This window comes from Neomonachus schauinslandi, chromosome 3 (genome assembly GCF_002201575.2).
Source record: "Neomonachus schauinslandi chromosome 3, ASM220157v2, whole genome shotgun sequence".
Taxonomy (NCBI): domain Eukaryota; kingdom Metazoa; phylum Chordata; class Mammalia; order Carnivora; family Phocidae; genus Neomonachus; species Neomonachus schauinslandi.
Genome location: NC_058405.1, coordinates 132,410,605 through 132,430,453, shown reverse-complemented (window position 1 = coordinate 132,430,453; position 19,849 = coordinate 132,410,605). Strand labels below are relative to the sequence as shown.

At 37.6% G+C, this 19,849-nt stretch overlaps 1 protein-coding gene across 1 annotated transcript; it reads right to left on the bottom strand.

The window, feature by feature from the left end:
• Positions 1-898: 898 nt before the first annotated feature.
• ERICH2 (glutamate rich 2) lies at positions 899-19,615 on the bottom strand. The gene is made up of 5 exons (XM_044913325.1): positions 19,588-19,615; positions 17,224-17,411; positions 8,062-8,119; positions 1,722-1,793; positions 899-1,066 (listed from the first exon to the last, which is right to left on the bottom strand). The coding sequence occupies exons 1-5, from the start codon at positions 19,613-19,615 to the stop codon at positions 945-947; spliced, it is 468 nt and encodes a 155-aa protein (XP_044769260.1). The 3' UTR covers positions 899-944.
• Positions 19,616-19,849: the final 234 nt, after the last annotated feature.

The following is a 19,849-nucleotide window of genomic DNA, read 5'->3' as shown; positions in this document are numbered from 1 at the left end:
GATATGACTTCCCCAATGCCCCTGGTGATAAACAATCTCTTCTGCCTCCCAACTGCTTCCCCTGTGCACCCCTTAGATAAGACCCCCACTGAGCTTACCAAAACCCTGAACTTTTTGGTTTGAACTGGCCAATCCAGCCTTAGCCTGGGAACCCCAAAAGCACCCACTCATGGCCCTAATAAAGGCATGCCCCAGGTCCTGCTTTCCACTTTCTGTCTGCGCCTTGACCTCCCTATGTTCTGCACATATTAGTTGGCTGATGCATGCCATGTACCTCCCCCAGGACCTGTAATAAACTTCTCTATTTTACTTTCCCTTGTGGTCTTTGTGGAAGCATCACTTGCCATCTGACACACCAGGGGTCTCCTTAACAAATGTTAATTTAACAAACATCACAACACAGGGGAGAGAGGATTAGAGAGATGGCAACATGAGAATGTCTCAGCCAGATGTTGCTGGTTTTGAAGATGCAGGAAGGGGCCATGAGCCAAGGACTGTGCATAAGCTCTAGAAGTTGGAAAAAGCAAGGAAAGAGATTTTCTCCTAGAGCCTCCAGAAAGAGTGCAGCCTTGCTGACACCCTGATTTTGGCTGAGTGACACTCATTTTGGTCTTCTGACCTCCAGAACTGTAAGATAATAAATTTGTGTTGTTTTAAGCTGAACCTCATGGGTTTGTTGGATTAAATAAACTAATATGTGCAGAACAGTACCTGGCACACGGTTGGTGCTATGTAAGTATTTTCCATTATTAATTTCCTCTCTGAGTAACTCACATAGAGGTAAGACCTAAATATTAAGAAGGAGCTCAAACCAATATGGATAAACTATAAGAACTGTGTGACAAATAAAGAACAATCAGATTAAAATGCAGCATTGTTCTTTATATTTCCATGGTATACAGTAATGAAAATACATGAAGATTGAAGCATAGCAGCAACTTTCATCACCCGTCTTCACATTCATCAGAGCTTTCTTCACTTAGCTCCTCACTGCTTTCTCCTTCACTCTCACCGCTACTATCTTCTTCACTATCTTCACCATCTTCCTCAAGATTTTGGGATTTCTCTGCCATGGAAAGGAAGAGAGTTGCTTAAAATGTTCTTGATATTTCTACTCTTTCAAAAATCGTAACTCTCCTTGCTTCCCCCTCCACTAAGAAATACCCATCTTTGGAACATGAGGACTGAGCCAAACTTTGCTGACTGTATGTAGGATTCAAAGTAGTAGTACAAAGAAGACTATATTCTTACTGGTATAAAGATGTTTATGGATTTAGAATAAATTTAAAACATAGGTCTTATATATAAAAATATTTATATATATTTTTTACTATTGTTACCATAATTCTTAGTTAAATAGGAGTGAGATGCAGGGTAATTTAGAGGGTACTGGTTTTCCTTGGAATTGTGGGATAGCTCCTCTAACATGTGTGGCAATGAGCATGTTCTGTGCCCTGTGAAGACTCTGTCAGTGCCCAATGCCTGGTGTCCAGGAACCTGCTTCACTTGGGCAGTTCCACAACCCCACGGAGAAAAGGGAGTCACCTTGACCACCCACAAAGCCCAAGCTGGTTTCATTAAACCATCCAAAGACAACCAGTTAGCCTTTTCTTAACCACTTCCTGAGGGTGTACTTCACCAATCTCCTGGGATAATGGGTTTTTAAATAGTGACTGCTCATAGTTCTATGAGAAAGAAGGAATTTCAATTTTTAAATTTACCCATCAGCAACATTTCTTCAAGAAGTAAGAAAAACTCCTTGGCCTCAGGATTTTCTGGTTCATAGATTAGGACTGAAAATAGACAACAGAAGGTTTGTTACTAACAAAGTGTTTCAGCAAACAGGTTCCTCAGAATGAGACTGGAGTTGTCAGAGTAAGTGAAAATGCACAAAGCAATAAATACCAACAATTATTCCACAGGAATACCCAAGTGCAAATAGAGAAAATGCTCTACTTATCATAGGTGCACTGTAAGAGAAATAATTCTCATTATATTTTCTACATCCTGTCTAAAGAATGCAATCTCCATCACTATGAGGCTTTCCCCACAGGCCTTGTAGCCAAAGTGTTTTTTGACTAAAACCAAACAAAGGACATATCCTGCAAAATGTGGAGGCTTCGCTAATGAGAAGACTGTGCACCTTGAGGAGTATTCATAATTCTGCTTTATCCGTTTAATGTTGTGACTCCCATGTAATATCTTGATGGCCCCCAGGGGGCACTGAAACATCAAGTGTGCCGTTCACCGGACTAAGAGTAAGACAAATAATTGTGGATGGTTCAACTAGGCTCCGGGGCTTATAGGACATCATCCCATATGGCTTTCCTCCTGACACACCAAACCAGTGTCTTTCTTTCCTAATCTACCTACATAACAATTTACTACCGATCTGGGTTAGCATGACTGTGCACCTGCTCGGAAGCTGCTTTTAAGGATCCTATAGGTATTTAGACACCTTTTAAGGTTTCTAATAAAAGTATCTTTTAATTCATTTTAAGTGGGACTCAAATATGCTTATCATTAGCAGTCTAAATCTTTCTCCAAGCCTCTTCTTAGAGCAGTTTCTCTAACTCGCCCCTTGAGATACTAGGTTCTTAAGATGTTAATACATATTTGGGAAACTAGGTCAAATGAGGTTAATCAGGGAAAGTTTACAATAGGAGCAACTGCAGGATTTTACAGAACCACTAATATGCTCATAACTATTATGAATCTTATAGAGTGGAGAATGTGGTTTCCCCAACTTATTATTCCCATGGAATCCTTTTTGATGTAACACTCAATAAGAAATCTTAAATACAGTTTAGAAAATTTCATGTTGGAATTAGGATTATTCCATGGGACTGGAGTATAGAATCCGCTACTCTTATGGTTTAACAAAAACCACTGGCAAATGTCAATTTTCAAAGTGAGGGAAAGGTATGTATCTGCTTTGAAACTTAGCCCAGAAATATGTATTCTAGGTGATGAATACAAAATTCTCCTTACTCTTTCACAGGCTAGTAGGGTTTGTAAAAGGGTAAGAAAAGTCTCTAGCACACTCAGTTAGGGTCTGGGAGTTGTTCCCAACCTGAGCCCATAAGCAGATCCCAGTATGGGCCCTGAAGAAAGACTCAGATGTGAATCCTGGTTCTGCCACTATCTAGTTGGGTCTCCTTGGGGAAAATATTTAATATCTCTGCATCTCAGTTTCCTTATCTGTAATAAAACTATTGGCCACATTAGGCTGTTTTGATGAATCAATGAGATCATGTAGATAAAGCACTTAATCCAGTCCTTGGTGCAAGGTGAGTTTTCCAGAAATGGTTTCGGACCTAGAGAAAGACTTGGCTCCTTCCCAAACATTCAGTGGATGTTTCCTTCTGGCTAAAGAGCTGGGGCAGGAGCCAGGGGATTCTGCTGCCCGTAGGGCTCTCAGTCCCTCATACTGGAGGCTAGTCTAGGGTAGACAGAACATTGGTCTTTTTCACTGTTGCATGCCTAGGAGAGTGCCTGACACAGAGCTGGAGCCCTCAAAACATTAAAAAATGGAATAAGTGAATAGTAGAAAGCAGTCCTTTTATGCCTAGATAAAATTATACTGTAGGTTAATAGGAAAAAGTGATTTATTTTACCCAAAAAAAGAAAGATGGGATGCCTGGGTGGCTCAGTCGGTTAAGCGTCTGCCTTCAGCTCAGGTCATGATCCCAGAGTCCTGGGATCGGTTCCCACATCGGGCTCCTTGCTCAGAGGGGAGCCTGCTTCTCCCTCCGCCTGCCACTCCCTCTGCTTGTGCGCTGACAAATAAACAAATAAAATCTTAAAAAAAAAAAAAAAAAGGAAGGAAAGAAGGAAACTTCATTGTAACTATCCTTTCTGAAGATATATCCATCTGTATTTTGTTAGACCAAAGTGATGAGAAACATTTTGGTTTTGCGACCATTATTTTTAAACACTTAAAATTATAATTGATGAAGTAGGTCTTCCAGGCCTAAATGTTTCTTTGGTGTAAAATGTTGGGCTGCCTGTGAGCAGCACTGTTGTGCTCTGAGGAGAATGAGCTGCAGGTTCCCTTCTTACAGGTAAAGAGACCAATAAACAGAAAGATTGGCACAAAATGTCATAGTCAATTATGAGCTGAACTAAGAAAAGTACTTGGAACTCTTGACTTTGTCGAATATAAAAACCACTTTTCCAAGATGCTTCCAATGCCTGGCAAGAAATGGCATACAGCTGAGATATCAGTTCTGCACAACATAGCAGGAAAACAGCTGAGGAAATACTGGGCACATATAGAAATTGTGTGTGGAAGACAGATAAAATTCAAGCCTACACTGACAAATAAAATTTCTTGGGGGAACCCAATACAAATTTTTTTTTTTAAGTCAGGACAAAGAGAAAAACCATAGGCATGTGGACTGCCAGGCAGGAAGCCCTGAAGCCCAATGGAGATATAAATGACTTTACTGTGATTGGACAGCAAGGACAGAAGGAAGGAAGGAAGGAAAGGACAGCAACCAGCAGCTTTATTCAGAAAATGAGTTTATAAAACATTTTAGAAGGGACAAGGATGCATTATTTTATATAAACTAATTGCCTTCGATATAAAGAACATACATTAGTTGACCACAGGAGCCATTTTAAGCCTGACTGACCCATAAAAGTACCCCCTTTCCAAGTCCCTGCCTCCTTGACCAGAAATATAAGTTTATGAATCAAATGAGGAAATGGAAATATAGTAGGATATCAGAGGCTTTCAAGCCAGACCTAGGATCTAATCCTAACTCTACCTCTTAGTAGTTGTGTGACTTTGGTGAATTAGTATTCCTTGCTAAGACTCAGTTTCCTCATCTGTAAAGTGGGGTTCATAATATCTGCCTCATAGAATTGTTTTAAGAATTAAACAAGGTATTCAAGAATGCTCCCATTATTAGTAGGTGGTCAATACATATATATATATATATATATAAATATATAAACATGTAAATAATCTGTTTACATACATAAATATACAAATACATATAGAGAGAAAAGGGGAAGTGTTCTGTAGAAGAGCTAGAAGATAGAAAAAAAAAGACAAAACAATATACTGTAAGCACTTACATATAAAATATTTTGGGGTCCATCCTAGATGAAAAAAATTCATTTTGTCTGTTGTTCTGAATACAGAGAGGAACTTTGGGCAGTCCTCAGCCAAGTGTTTCCTATTAGCATCAAACTAGTACTTTCTCCTCCCTGAGACAGAGCACCTCCAACTCTCTGTTCTTTCTTGAACTTGTTTGACATTGCTAATCCTGGGTCTCCCTAATTTCATACGGTTGGCTGGAATCTGCCTCAGGGGTAAGCAATCCTATTTTGCGTGCACCCAGCCTGCACTCCCATCTCTGAGCCTCTCTGCCCAAGTTTCCAGTCATTCGCCTTCCTCCTGGGAGCAGCGTTCTTTCCCAACTGGCTCCCTGGATCATGGAGCCTGTCTTAGGGCTCTCCACACGTCCTTTCCTGTAGTCTAATCCTGAGTTTGAGGCACTGCTATTTGACACTGAGAGAGAAGAGTGACTAGTATTTCTGGATGAGCCAGTAGGGGTAAAAACCAAACCAAACCATAGTTAATGTCAAACCCAAAATGGTTTAGAGCATGTGTGCTAGGATTCCTGCTTTCTCTCCAGCTCCCAGCATAATGTCTGGTACAGAGCTGGTGCTTGATATGTAGAAGGAAGGAAGGAAGGAAGGAAGGAAGGAAGGAAGGAAGGAAGGAAGGGAGGGAGGAAGGGAGGGAGGAAGGGAGGGAGGGTGGGTGGGAAATGTTTTACAGGGACATAACCCCATTAGGATAGATCAGCTTGAACTTTTTCATCCCCACTGACCTGGCACTTAATGTGTGCTCACTGGTTTGAGTCAGATCAATAAGCATTTTATTGAGCACCTACTGTTTATGTAGCATACTGCAGGGCTAACAGCCAAAACTGAATGACAGATGTGGTGATGTCAGGGCATATATTTTGTTAGCTTCAGCCAGAGGCTTTCTAAAATGACCGATGGATATGGAAATATAATATATACATTTTCCCATCACTAGGCTCCAAAGAGACTCTGAGAACTGAGAGGGAAAGCTGCGGACTCCCTCCCTTCCACAGCAGTCCGCAAAGAGGAAAGGTGCTGTGGGAGGCGGCAGCTTGAGTTCGGGTTCTGGCTGTGCCGCTAGCCCCGCGAAGAGTGCTGAACAAGCGGCTTATCCTCTCTCTGCTTCCTTATTTACAAAAATAAGACAACTGGACACGGTGTTCTGGAAGGATTCCTTCTGATCAGAAATTGTATGTTTGTGTACCACCCCCAAATAGTTTTAACCCAAATATTTATTTGATGGCTCTAAAGGTCAAAATGCTTGAAAGGATTGCACAAGGCAAATTATTTTGGATAATAAATAAGTAGTGTAAAAGCATTCAAGAAACCCCTTTTAAAAATCAGCCAACGATTTAAGAAGTACTGTATCCACAGTGGAGAGTCTGTGTGAGGCAAATGAGAGTAGGTCCTCACGAGCCCTATACTACATTTTCACTGAAGGACTTGCACTGTAAGACTTAGGTCTAACACTAGCTAATATTTTGAGTCCTATTATCAATAAAGTTTAATTGTAGAGTTGCCATTTTCTCTTTCAAAATAATTATGACTAATGTATTATATATATATATGATGTATATATATATAATGTAATATATATATTACATTTTTATTTATTTATTGGACGGGGCGGTGGGGGAAGAGGGAACACAAGCAGGGGGAACAGCAGAGGGAGAAGCAGGCTCCCCGCCGAGCAAGGAGCCCGACCCGGGGCTCGATCCCAGGGCCCTGGGTTCATGACCTGAGCCAAAGGCAGACGCTTAACCGACTGTCACTAGATAGTTTAAACAGCAGATTGAACACAGCAGAAGATAGGATAGGTTAACTCAAAAACAGGTAGGTGAATAGAAAAATTCCAAAATGAAGGATAGAAATAAAAAGAAATGGAAAAACAAGAGCTGAGTATAAGATACATCAGCCAAATCACTAAAAATCAAAGAAAAATAAGGTAGATCAGATCATTCCTCTACTCAAAAGCATCCAATGATTTCCCACCTTGCTCAGAGAAAAAGCCAAAGTCCTTAAATTGTGAAAAGGTACTATGCAATCTACAGAGCCCCCAAACCATAACCTCTCTGACCTCAACCCCTGTCACACTTCCCCTTGCATATTCTACTCTGGTTACATTGTCCTCCTTGCTGTTCCTCCTCAAGCACACTCACATCTTGGCACATTTGCTATGAACCCTGCCTTCCTGGACCATCCTATTCAAAACTGCTTTGCCTCTTTCTAGTACTTTCTCTTCCTTCTTCCCTACTTTATTTTTCTCCACAGCACCTATCATTTTTTTTTTTTTTTTTTAAAGATTTTATTTATTTATTTGACAGAGAGAGACACAGCGAGAGCAGGATCACAAGCAGGGGGAGAGGGAGAAACAGGCTTCCCGTGGAGCAGGGAGCCCGATGCGGGGCTCGATCCCAGGACCCTGGGATCACGACCTGAGCCGAAGGCAGACGCTTAACAACTGAGCCACCCAGGCGCCCCAACAGCACCTATCATTTATGACACGCTAATTATATATGAATTTGTTATCTGCTGGATACTAGATACAAACGTGGGATTATCTGTCTTATTGACTGCTGTATTTCCAGTGCCTAAACCAGTGCCTGGCACATGTAGGCACTCAAATGTTGTGAAATAAATGCATGTTAAGTAAGGTTTGCTGCACTCCCTCACACTTTGAAACTAAAGGCATAAAGTTACTAACCCATTATCTATAAGGTAAAGATTTTGACTTATTTTCCAGTGATGATTAGTTTTTGTTAGTTTATCCCACTCAAAGTTATTCTAGAAGTCTAAATTCGTCTTTATACCAATCAACTTATTAATAAGAAAATAACTGATAACTGAGATAATACCAGGGAATTCACTAGGCTATAATCATCAGACCATCTTACATACTATGGAATGCATTTAGAAACAAAGAAAAGATTAGAAAACAGAAAAGTATTTTGTACTTACTCATCTGACATAATTTTTTTGCCAAATGGTAGTCTTGGCCCATTTCTGCTCTCAGGAACTGGAAAACATTAAGAAATTCTTCAGATAAGTAATTTCCCCAGAGAGAATTTAAAGGTCAGTTATAAACTCCCTAAAAAATATTCCATTAATGTCAAACTATTTGGCTTTTAACATTTACATGTTTTTCCAGGAGTGAGTCTATAATCAATCGATCTATGATTTAAGGACTTCCCATGGCAAGGCAACAGAGAACAAGTAGGACACCTCCATGTTGCTGCAGCCAGACTACATACCTACCACTTAACAACTTGAGAATAAATAGGTTGATTCAACTGGTGGAGACAGTAAAGACATTAATCACCTTAATATCCCCTTGGTTCAGACACTTTTATTTGTAAACTTCATCCATGATTACATGACAATATTAAGTTTAAAAAAATGTAGATTTACAATGATGTATATTTAATATTTTCCAGCTCTTATACCATCCAGTTTTTGTTTTACTATTTTATTCTATTTTTGTTGTTACAAAGTAGTACATATTTTTGTATGTAGGAAATTTAAAAGCTAAATAAACACATTCTGTCCCCAATTAAAAAGCATTTATATTTCTACCATCCAGAGATGTTTATTTTTAGCATTTTTTTTTTAAAAAGATTTTATTTATTTATTTGACAGAGAGAGACACAGCGAGAGCAGGAACACAAGCGGGGGGAGTGGGAGAGGGAGAAGCAGGCTTCCCGCGGAGCAGGGAGCCCGATGCGGGGCTCGATCCCAGGACCCTGGGATCATGAGCTGAGCTGAAGGCAGACCCTTAACGACTGAGCCACCCAGGCGCCCCTATTTTTAGCATCTTCATGTGTATTGTTTTAGTGTTTTTCCATCAATGAACACATATTTCCAAAAACTAGGATTACTCAGTAACTTTTTAAAAATAAACCACATATCATGATCTTTTTCTCCCCATAGAATTAAATATTCTTGTATTTTTTACTTAGGCTACAGTTTACTAATCTCCTAACTTATTTAGACTGCTTCCATTAAAAAATAACCCTACACTTGGATGATTGTTGTTGCTTGTGTGAGATATATTCTGAACCCAGGCAGGTACACTAGGCTTACTGGGCAAGAGACAGGGGCATGGAGTATTAGAAAAGACACTTCCCACATGTTTCCAGACATGTGATACCTACCCAGGTACCATTTTAAGAAGTTCTCTACCAGTTTTCTTGGTTTCTTCCATGAATATTAGATTATTTAATTTTTCTAAAGTAAACAGAATTCTTCTGAAGATTTTTCTATAAGCCATTACTTTCACTACAATCCCCACTTATTGCCATATTAATAAATGCTACATTAAACTCATTAAATAGAATTCTCTTATAAGAGATTTTTAAAACCTCTTTTTGTCTAAGGTTAAGATCTGTCCATTTTTACTCCTATTTGTGGTTTCCTTCCATTTTAATTGTGCTATCTTGTGGTTTATCTGTGTCATTCTTTTTTCAAATATCCTGCTCTTAAACAGATATATTAATTTGGTTTTTACTTTGAATTTTATTTAATTCTTTTTCTTATTTACATTGTTTATTTTGTTCTTTTTCTGGGCTCTGGCATTAATATTTAGTTCATTTGTTGTCATTCCTCCTTTAATCATCATCATCATCATCAAAGCATTCGAAACTTTGAGCTCTTTTTGAAAGTTTCAATATTTGGTGTTGTAGTTATCACTATTTTCTAAATAGTTTGTTTAGTTTTGATTTTGATTTTTAATTCAAGTGTCATCTAGAAGAGTATCTTTTAGTTTTAAGTAGTTTTAATTTGTTATTGTAGTCATTTTTGTTTTCAATGTGTAGTTTAATTGATCAGAGTCAGAGAATGTGACCAGTATAATATACAGCTATTGTTTATGTTTTTTTTTTTTTTTAAAGATTTTATTTATTTATTTGACAGAGAGAGACACAGTGAGAGCAGGATCACAAGCAGGGGGAGTGGGAGAGGGAGAAACAGGCTTCCCACGGAGCAGGGAGCCCAATGTGGGGCTCGATCCCAGGACCCTGGGATCATGACCTGAGCCAAAGGCAGACGCTTAACGACTGAGCCACCCAGGTGCGCCTATTGTTTATGTTTTTAAATCTTTATGGAAAATTTAAATATACACAGATGTAGAAAAAATAGTAAGAAGTACATAGCCCCAATTCTCACCTTCAAAAATTAATATTTTGCCAATCTGATTTTATTAGTATCACCACACACTCTTTTCTCCACGGCCAGATTATTTATTATTATTATTTTGCCTAGATTATTTTAAAGCTTTTTACAGATATCATCTCATTTCACTTTAGATTAAAAACCCAATGACACTATGGCTAGTACACCTAACAAAATTAACAAGAATTTCTCAATATCAACTAAGATCTAGTCTATTTAACAAAGCATCACATTAATAATACTAGCCTCAGAAAATGACAAGGAACATGGAATCAGTAAGTGTCCTTTGCATTGACTTATTTGTGTGTGTGTGTTAACAAAAATATACATATTTCCTTTTAACAGTTCAAAATGCAGTGAAATTAAGAAATTCATGCAATGGATATTTGGCTAAAGACTTTCATGAGAATTGCTTAAAACTTCAAAATCAAGCTAAAGTTAAATGAGAAGAGAGGCTTCAACAAATTGGTTTTAAATTATTTGTGACATTCAAAATAAAGAGTTGGGACTTTCAGAGAAGATGGCAGAGTAGGAAGTCCTTACACTCACTTCATCCCACGAATACAACTAGGTAACACTCATCCCTGCAAACAACAGAGATAATGACCCAAAGACTGCCCAAACAAACTCCACAACTGGATGTAGAGAAGAGGCCACATCGAAGAAAATAGGAAAGGCAAGGACTCAGTGGGAACTCAAACTCCATGGATCTGAACACTGGAGGGAGGGAGCCATGGGTATGAAGAGGGGTGAGAAACAAGACTATCACATGGGGGAGCCTGCAAGGGGAAGAGGAATCCCTATAGAATTTGACTTTGAAAATCAGAGGGGCTGAAATCGGTGAGTGCATACAACCATCAGTACTTAAAGCCTGAAACTTTAAAAATCAGCAGGCTTGGCTCTGGGAGAGCCCAGAGGGCAATAGGAAGCTGAACCCCTACCATTAAAGAGACAGCACAGCAAAGAGCCTGCAGAGATAAGCTTGGAAACAGCAGTTTGAAAGGTGTCTGGGGCTTATGGGAGGGAGAGTTAGTTACCAAGCTCAGAGTTTGCTGAGGAACTTCTCCAGGAACAAAGGAGCTGGCAGGCTCCACTCCCCTCCCCTGCCCCTCATCAGAAATACACAACCACCTGTGGAAACCCCAAATAGCCAAAGCAATCTTGAAAAAGAAAAGCAAAGCTAGAGGTTATCACAATTCCAGACTTCAAATTATATTCCAAAGCTATGGTAATTAAAACAGTATGGTACTGGCACAAAAACAGACACATAGACTAACAGAACAGAATAGAAAACCGGGAACTAAACCCACAATTATATGGTCAATTAATCTTCAACAAAGCAGGAAAGACTATCCAATGGGAAAAAGACAATCTCTTCAACAAATGGCACTGGGAAAACTGGTCAGATAAATGTAAAAGAATGAAACTGGACCACTTTCTTACACCATACACAAAAATAAACTCAAAATGGATTAAAGACCTAAATATGAGGCCTGAAACCATAAAAATCCTAGAAGAGAACACAGGCAATAATGTCTCTGACATCAGCCATAGCAACATTTTTCTAGATATGCCTCCTGAGGAAAGGGAAACAAAAGCAAAAATAAACTACTGGGACTACAACAAAATACAAAGTTTTTGCACAGCAAAGGAAGCAATCAACAAAACTAAAAGGTAACCTACCGAATGGAAGAAGATATTTGCAAATGACAAATCTGATAAAGGGTTAGTATCCAAAATGTAATAAAGAACTTATACAACTCAACACCCAAAACCCAAATAATCCAATTAAAAATGGGCAGGACATGAACACACATTTCTCCCAAGAAGACATTCAGATGACCAAGAGACACATGAAAAAATGCTCAATATCACTCATCATCCCCTGATGATGCAAATTGCAAATCAAAACTACAAATATCACTTCATACGTGTTGGAATGATAAAATAAAAAACACAAGAAACAGCAAGTATATGGAGAAAAAGGAACCCTCTTGCACTGTTGGTGAGAATGCAAACTGGTGCCGCCACTGGAAAACAGTATGGAGGTTCCTCAAAAAGTTAAAAATAGAACTACCTTATGATCCAGTAATTGCACTACTGGGTATTTGCCCCCCCAATACAAAAACACTAATTCAAAGGGATACATGCACCCTTATGTTTATTGCAGCATTATTTACAATAGCCAAATTATGGATGCAGCCCAAGTGTTCACTGATAGATAAATGGATAAAGAAGATGTGGTATATATATACAATGGAATATTCTGGATTAAAGAGTATACTTATCATGATAAAAAAAGAAGAATTGCAAGATTCTAACAATGAATACATGTATACATTTTACCTAGATTCAACGCTTCTTAACATTGTGCTACATTTGCTTTATTTCTCTCTTTTGATAGATAAGATGTAGATATAGCCTACATATGTATTTTTCACACAAACATTTGAAAGTAAGTTGCAGACATTGTTAAACTTCACCCGGAAATATTCAAGCATGGGTCTCCTAAGAATAAGTTTATCCTTCAATGTAACATCATATCCTTAACACATCTAAGAAAATTAACAGAATTTTCTGTTAATAATTAATATTATTATGTTAATGTTAAATGTTAATAATTAATGTTATTAATTAATATTATTATGTTAATAATGTTAAAAATGTTAATAATTAATCTGTAATAAAATATTACATTTAAATTGAGACTTCCCAATTTGTCTTTAAAATGCTTTTATAGCTGGATTTTTTTCCAGTCAGGATTCCATGAAAATACATGTTTTGATTTTAGTTGTTAACTACCTTTATTTTTTTTTAAATTCCATTACAGATAATATACAGTGTTATATTAGTTTCAGGTGCATAATATAGCGATTCAACAATTCCATACATCACCTACTGCTCATCACAAGTGCACTCCTTAATCCCCATCCCCTCTTTCACCCATACTCCCACCCACCTCCCCTCTGGTAATCATCAGTTTATTCTCTACAGTTAAGAGTTTGTTTCTTGGTTTGTGTCTAATCTTTCAAGTTTTCTATAGGTTTGAAAATTTTCAAAATAAAAAGTTGAGGGGCACCTGCGTGGCTGAGTCAGTTAAGGGTCCATCTCTTGATTTCAGTTCAGGTCATGAACTTATGGGTCATGAAATCAAGCCCTGCACCAGGCTCCAAGATCAGCAGGGAGCCTGCTTGAGATTCTCTCTCTCTGCCTCAGCACCCCTCTCAAATAAATAAATCTTTTTTTTTTAAGATTTTATTTATTTGACAGAGCGAGACAGTGGGGGAGGGAACACAAGCGGGGGCGGGGGGTGGGAGAGGCAGAAGCAGGCTTCCCGCCAAGCAGGGAGCCCGATGTGGGGCTCGATCCCAGAACCCTGGGATCATGACCTGAGCCGAAGGCAGACATTTAACAACTAAGCCACCCAGGGGCCCCTCAAATAAATAAATCTTAAAAAAATAAAAAAATTATAAGTTGAGAAATTAAAAAGGGATGCATTCTGAAAACAGAAGAGCTTAAGCACAGGTATAGCTAAGATATGAAAATAAGCAATCTCATATTGTCTGAATATTTATCTGAAAATGAAGTCATGGATTACTTTTATAATTAAATGTCAAAAAACAAATAGAAAAGAAATAAAAGGAACAAACTCCAAAGATTTTGGTTATGGCAAATAGGGTCTTTGAATGCTCTATGATTCATGAATAATTTAGATGTTCAGTCAAAGGAAATGTGGTTAAGTAAAATCTTTCAATATTCGGCATCAATTTTTTTCTCCCTTGGTAAAAGCAACTTATAATATTAAGATAGTTTCAAAACTATATATGCTTTATTCTTGGAGGAAAATACAGTGAAATGTGTCTGATTTCTTTATATGATTCCATGGCTAGCATTTGGGTCAAATTATATAAAAAGGCAAGCACATTAGTATTTTCTTTATGCTAAAACTCTAATTGAGGCTTCTAGCCATGATGAAGTTAACAGAGACCAGATCTACTCTCCTTCCTAAAACAACCAGAAAAGTGTACAAAATATATGAAACAAGTTTTCAGTAATTCACAGCAGGTGTCATAGGAGAATGATCTGAGAGAAGGGAAACAGGTGGGTCCTATGATTGCCTCAGTTTACAGCTGTGGGCTGTCTCCAGGTACCAGCACAGAGAGGGAGCATCCAGAGACCAGTGATCTGAGTTGAAATAAGACAGTCTGAAGTTCAGAGAGGCCAATGTTATATTTTCAAGAGAGCTCCAGCAATCTGCAGAGGTGTCTTTTTGAGTCTTTGGCTGGAACTCATCTGCATCAGTATGCAGAAACTAACTGAGGCTAGAGAAAGAATTGTTGGAATGATCAGGTAGAACAATCACTGGATCTCACACAGGGTCTGAACAGAGCTCATGTTTCCTCCAGCCAGAGTGGAAGGTCCTCTTAATACACAGAGCACTGGGAAGAGTCCTCATTAGGGCATTGCCTTAGTAGTCTCCCTACAATGTAAAGGCTGCTCTGGACCCTCCCAACAAAGCTTAAAAAGCAAGACTCCAAAAGAGAAACCTCCTTCCAAGAAACTCAACTATATCCCAGATGAAAATCCAAAAATATTTAAAGGAAAACAACAAAACTTGTATCAAAGAACATAAAATTTATAATGTCTAGGATTCAGTAAAAAATTACCAGGCATGCAAAGATGCAGAAAAATATGACCCATACACTGGAGAAAACTTAATCAATAGAAACTGACCCAGAATTACAAAAATGATAGCACAGCAGACAAGCATGTTAAAATAGCTATTATAAATATGTCATATGCTCAAAAGTAAAATATGAACATGAGGAGAGGATATAAAAATATTTAAGTAAAATCTGTAGAGATGACAAAATATATGAAATTTTATATATATACACACATATGGAGAGAGAAAAAGATGGAGAGAGGAAGGGTGGGAGGATGGGATTAACAGCAGATTATAACTACAAAGAAAAGATCAGAACTTGAAGACAGAACAATAGAAATTTCTAAAATGAAATATATAGAGAAAACAAACAAAAAAGGAACATCAGTGACCTTTGGATCAACATTGGGTGGTCTAACATACATGTAACTTGTAGCCCAGAAGAAGAGAGGGAGAGCAGAGGTCAAAAAAAATTATTTGAAGACTTAATAACTGAACACTTTCCAAATCTGGTGTAAACTATAAACTCATAGATCCAAGAACCTCAATGAACAGAAGCAACATGAAGAATACCACATCAAGGTATATCATAATCAAACTGCCAAAAATAAAAATACAAAAGAAAAAAACTTTAAAGTCAGAAAAAGACATATACAGGTGGTCAAAAATAGTAACAGCAGACATCTTGTCTGAAACTATGCAAACTATTTGACAATGAAGCAACCTTTCAAAGTACAGATCTTCCTCAACTTACGATGGGGTTATATCCCAATAAACACATCAAGTTGAAATATGCATTTAATACACCTAACCTACAAAACATCATAGCTTAGCCTAGCCTACCTTAAACATGCTCAGAACACTTACATTAGGGCAAAATCATCTATTTTATAATAAAGTATTGAATATCTCATGTAATTTATTGAATACTGTACTAAAAGTGAAAAACATAATGGTTGTAAGTGTATCACTTGTTTATCCTCATGATGGCATGGCTGGCAGGGAGTTACAGCTGCCCAGCATCATGAGAGAGCAATCATACCACACATCGCTAGCCAAGGAAGAAATAAAAATTCAAAATTCAGTTTCTACTGAATGCGTATCATTTTCACATAACTGTAAAGTCAAAAAATTCTAAGTTGAACTATATAAGTCAGGGACCATCTGTACTGAAAAATACCTGGCAACCTACAAATCTCTAGCTCACGCATCCTTTAAAAATGAAGATAAAATTAGGACTTTTTCAGATAGACAAAAGCTGAGAGTATTCACTGCTGGCAGAACTGCATTATAAAAAAATGCTATAGCAAGTTTTTCAGGTAAAAGGAAATAATATCAGGTGAAAATTCGGATCTATACAAAGCTACAGAGAACACCAGAAATGTATTCCAAAAAAAGATATTTTCCAATTAAAAAAAACTTTTTAAAAGATTGACCATTAAAAATAAAAATAATAACAATATATCATAGGGCTTACAGTATATATGGAAGTAAAATGTATGACAATAATACAAAGGATAAGAAGGGGGAGGTTAAAATGTACTGTTATGAAGTTCTTACAATATACGTGAAGTTGTATAATGTTAACTGTGACACAAGTGGGGTAAAAGTGTTTTGCTCTCCACAGAATTATCAGTAAATGTTTATGTATAATTTTTGCATGTGATCTTTCAGGCTTCAGTGCCTTTGTATATATTGTTTCCTATACCAGGAATGCCTTCTCCACTTGTTTACCAGATGAATTCCTGAGCTTCCCTCTTCCTTCAAGATTCTAAGACTCCATGTCTCTTCCTCTAAAAATTCTTCCTTTATCACCTGTTTCTCCTACTTCTATTCTCAATTAGTCACTTAATCCTCCTTATTCCCAGAGAACCTCATAAATCCTTCTGCTAGCACACATTTCACCTTATTATAAATTGTACTATATACATAATATGTAACTGTTAGTTCTCAAGGGTAAGGACCTATCTTTCTTATTTACCTCTAAATATCCCCCAAAACTAGCATGGTGCCCAGCTATGTAGAAAGTATTCCTTAAAGCAGTCCTTGCAGAGTTTTATGCCAAGACTTGATTCCTGCTTCTGCCTTTACCAAAATACTGTAAGTCACTTCCAGAATCTTCTCTCACCTCTAACCTCATGAAGTAGTGAGAGAGAGGAGTAGCTAGGTAAGCATCTATATATGGGCAAGGATCTCTTTACTATTTTTTAAATCTTCAAGGCTATACACTATTTAGTAATTTTAATATTTTTAAGTTTCTTAAATTACAATGCGCAAGTTAAACTTACTTCTGTCATTAATTCTAATGGGGCATGAGTATCCTTATTAGGGTTACTATCTTCATCATTATCTTCATCATTGGTATCATCTTCACCATCATCGTCCGTTGATTCAGACAACTTATCATCAATATCCTGAAGGCAATGTTTGTTATTTTTCTCCTGCTCTGCAAGGACTGCATCTTTGCTCACTTGACCTAAAATATACATAATTTAATCAATAAATATTGAAAAGTTCAAACATTAAAAATGGTTACTCCTAAATTAAAATGTAACAAATGACATGTTTACCCTATTGTTTCCTAGAGTTTATTTTTTCATGACTAGCACCACAATAAACTTACGTGATTTCCATTTCCAAAAAAAGTAATAAAACTGCCATGACGAAAAAATCCAAACCAATAACACTGAATTAATGTTAGTGTTAATTGTTTGGTGCTTAAAATTTTAATATATGGAAAACAACTTGTTTATAAAAAAAGTAATGATTTCAAGAAAAAAGAAATTAATGCTATTCTAGCTCCAGAAATACATTTCCTAAACTGTTCTTATAGGAAAGTAAATATGAAATAAAGCCTGGAGACTAAAATAAGACTGGAGAGGCTGAACAGTAAATAATTCTTAGGCAGGTCAGGTCACTGCTTGGATACTTGAGAATAAAGTTCTTTCTTTTTCTACACACACAGACAACTTAGGAAGAGACATGTGAAGTATTCTAGATATAACCAGAGGCTACAGAACATTATTAATGATTCTTCTTAATGTCAAGACACAGGAGTTATGACCAAACGCAGATGACTGAAAAATAAAAATAAGCACTAATGACTACCCCATTCAGTGCCCAGCACTATGAGGAGTCATAGGAACACAAAAATGAACAGCTCTTGTCCTCAGGTACTCATTCACACTCTAAGTGGGGAGTCAGAAACATAATGGATAGCTATAAAACAGTATGGAAATACGGTGACAGACGTGTGCTAGGTAAGTGAGCGCACAAAGGAGGGCCTCCTGCCACTCTGGAGAGTAGTCAGGAATTGTCCAGTCTGAGTGGATCAGTTTTTCCAAGGAGAGAGGGACAACATGAGCCAATGCAGAAACAAGAATGTGTGTGGCGCGACAAAGCACTCTGATGCTGCTTGGGGGTCAAGATTGAGACTGCAATGGTGACAGATGTGTCTGGAAGGGTAAGTAGATCATGGGGTCTTATGGACGGGAAGTCTTGGAGTTAGGACCATATTCTAAGAATAAAGGGGCTACTAATAAAGGATTTTGAGTAGGAAAACAAGTATGACCAATTCTGCATTTCTGAAGGAACACTTGGCTAGCAGGGTGACAGTATAGTGGAGAGGAGACTGAAAAAAAAAAAAAGAGCAAGGAGAGAGGCTATACGTCTCTTTAAAAAGTCCAGGTGAGAGAGATGATTAATGATAGGGCACTGGTAAAACAGGGATGGAGAGGAAGGACAGATTAGAGAAATATTTAAGAAGTAAAATCTCCATGATACAATCTACTGGAACATTTTCCAATAGTTTAATTCTTACACTATCTTCATTCATTTTGCGATATATGAGTATCACCGATACTATTTACTCAGTATTTTTCCTTGCATCTACTTTAACATATAGATTTTATCAGATCATAACATTACTATCCATGAAACGGATGTATGTATGAATAAAAGTAACATACAATAATCTTAATAAACATTATATACCATTACTCTTCTGAACATTACATATGTTAACTCATTTAATTCTCTCAACATCTCAACGAGATGTATACTGTCGTCACCCTGTTCATAGATGAAACTGAGGGACAGAGACGTTAAATAACGTACCCGACTTCACACTACTAATTTAAGTGGCAGATCTGGGAGTCAGTGTGGCTCAAGTCCATATTCGTAACCATGTCTTACTTTTTTCTGACACATATGGAAATACAGTACCATTAAACTAATTTTTTTTTTTTAAAGTTTACTGTGTGTTTCCAAAAATTATCTCTTTGCGAAAGACTACTGAGTGAGCTTGTCAACTGGTCTGGCTCTACCGATGTCTTCACAGTTTCAAACTGAGCTTGCGTGACACCTCGCTTTTGTGTAAGATTTTGAGTGTTGGGAAGTCTTGTGACATGAGAGTTTGGCCATTAGCTACTCCAAATCATGTAGAAACACTTGTTAGAAAGAAAATGAGGAAATCCAGGAGAGCTCAAGAGAGGACAATGTTAAGAAAACCCAGGCCAAAAAAAAAAAAAAAAAGAAAAACTGATAAAAACTCCCCACTCTAAAGGAAACTCCTGACTAAACAAAAAAAAAATGCTACCCTGGAAAGGGATACCGGTCCTTCCTAGAATGGCTGGGCTCTTCAGGCCATCTACCTGCTTCTGTTTCATTTACAGTCTCCATTCACCTCACAGCCACCCTGATCAATCTTCCAGTGGGTACCCAGCCTGCTCAGACTCCTCACACTGATGTCATCAGGGGAAGGTCATAATAAGGAATTAAGGACTTCATGTGATGTCACAGGAACTGTCTCCTTCAATTCATAAACACTGAGCATCAAGGGAAATTTTCTGATCCCTAGAGCTAAGATAGTCCGCCCCTAGGTGCCATTTATTTCTATAATAGCACCCCCCACAA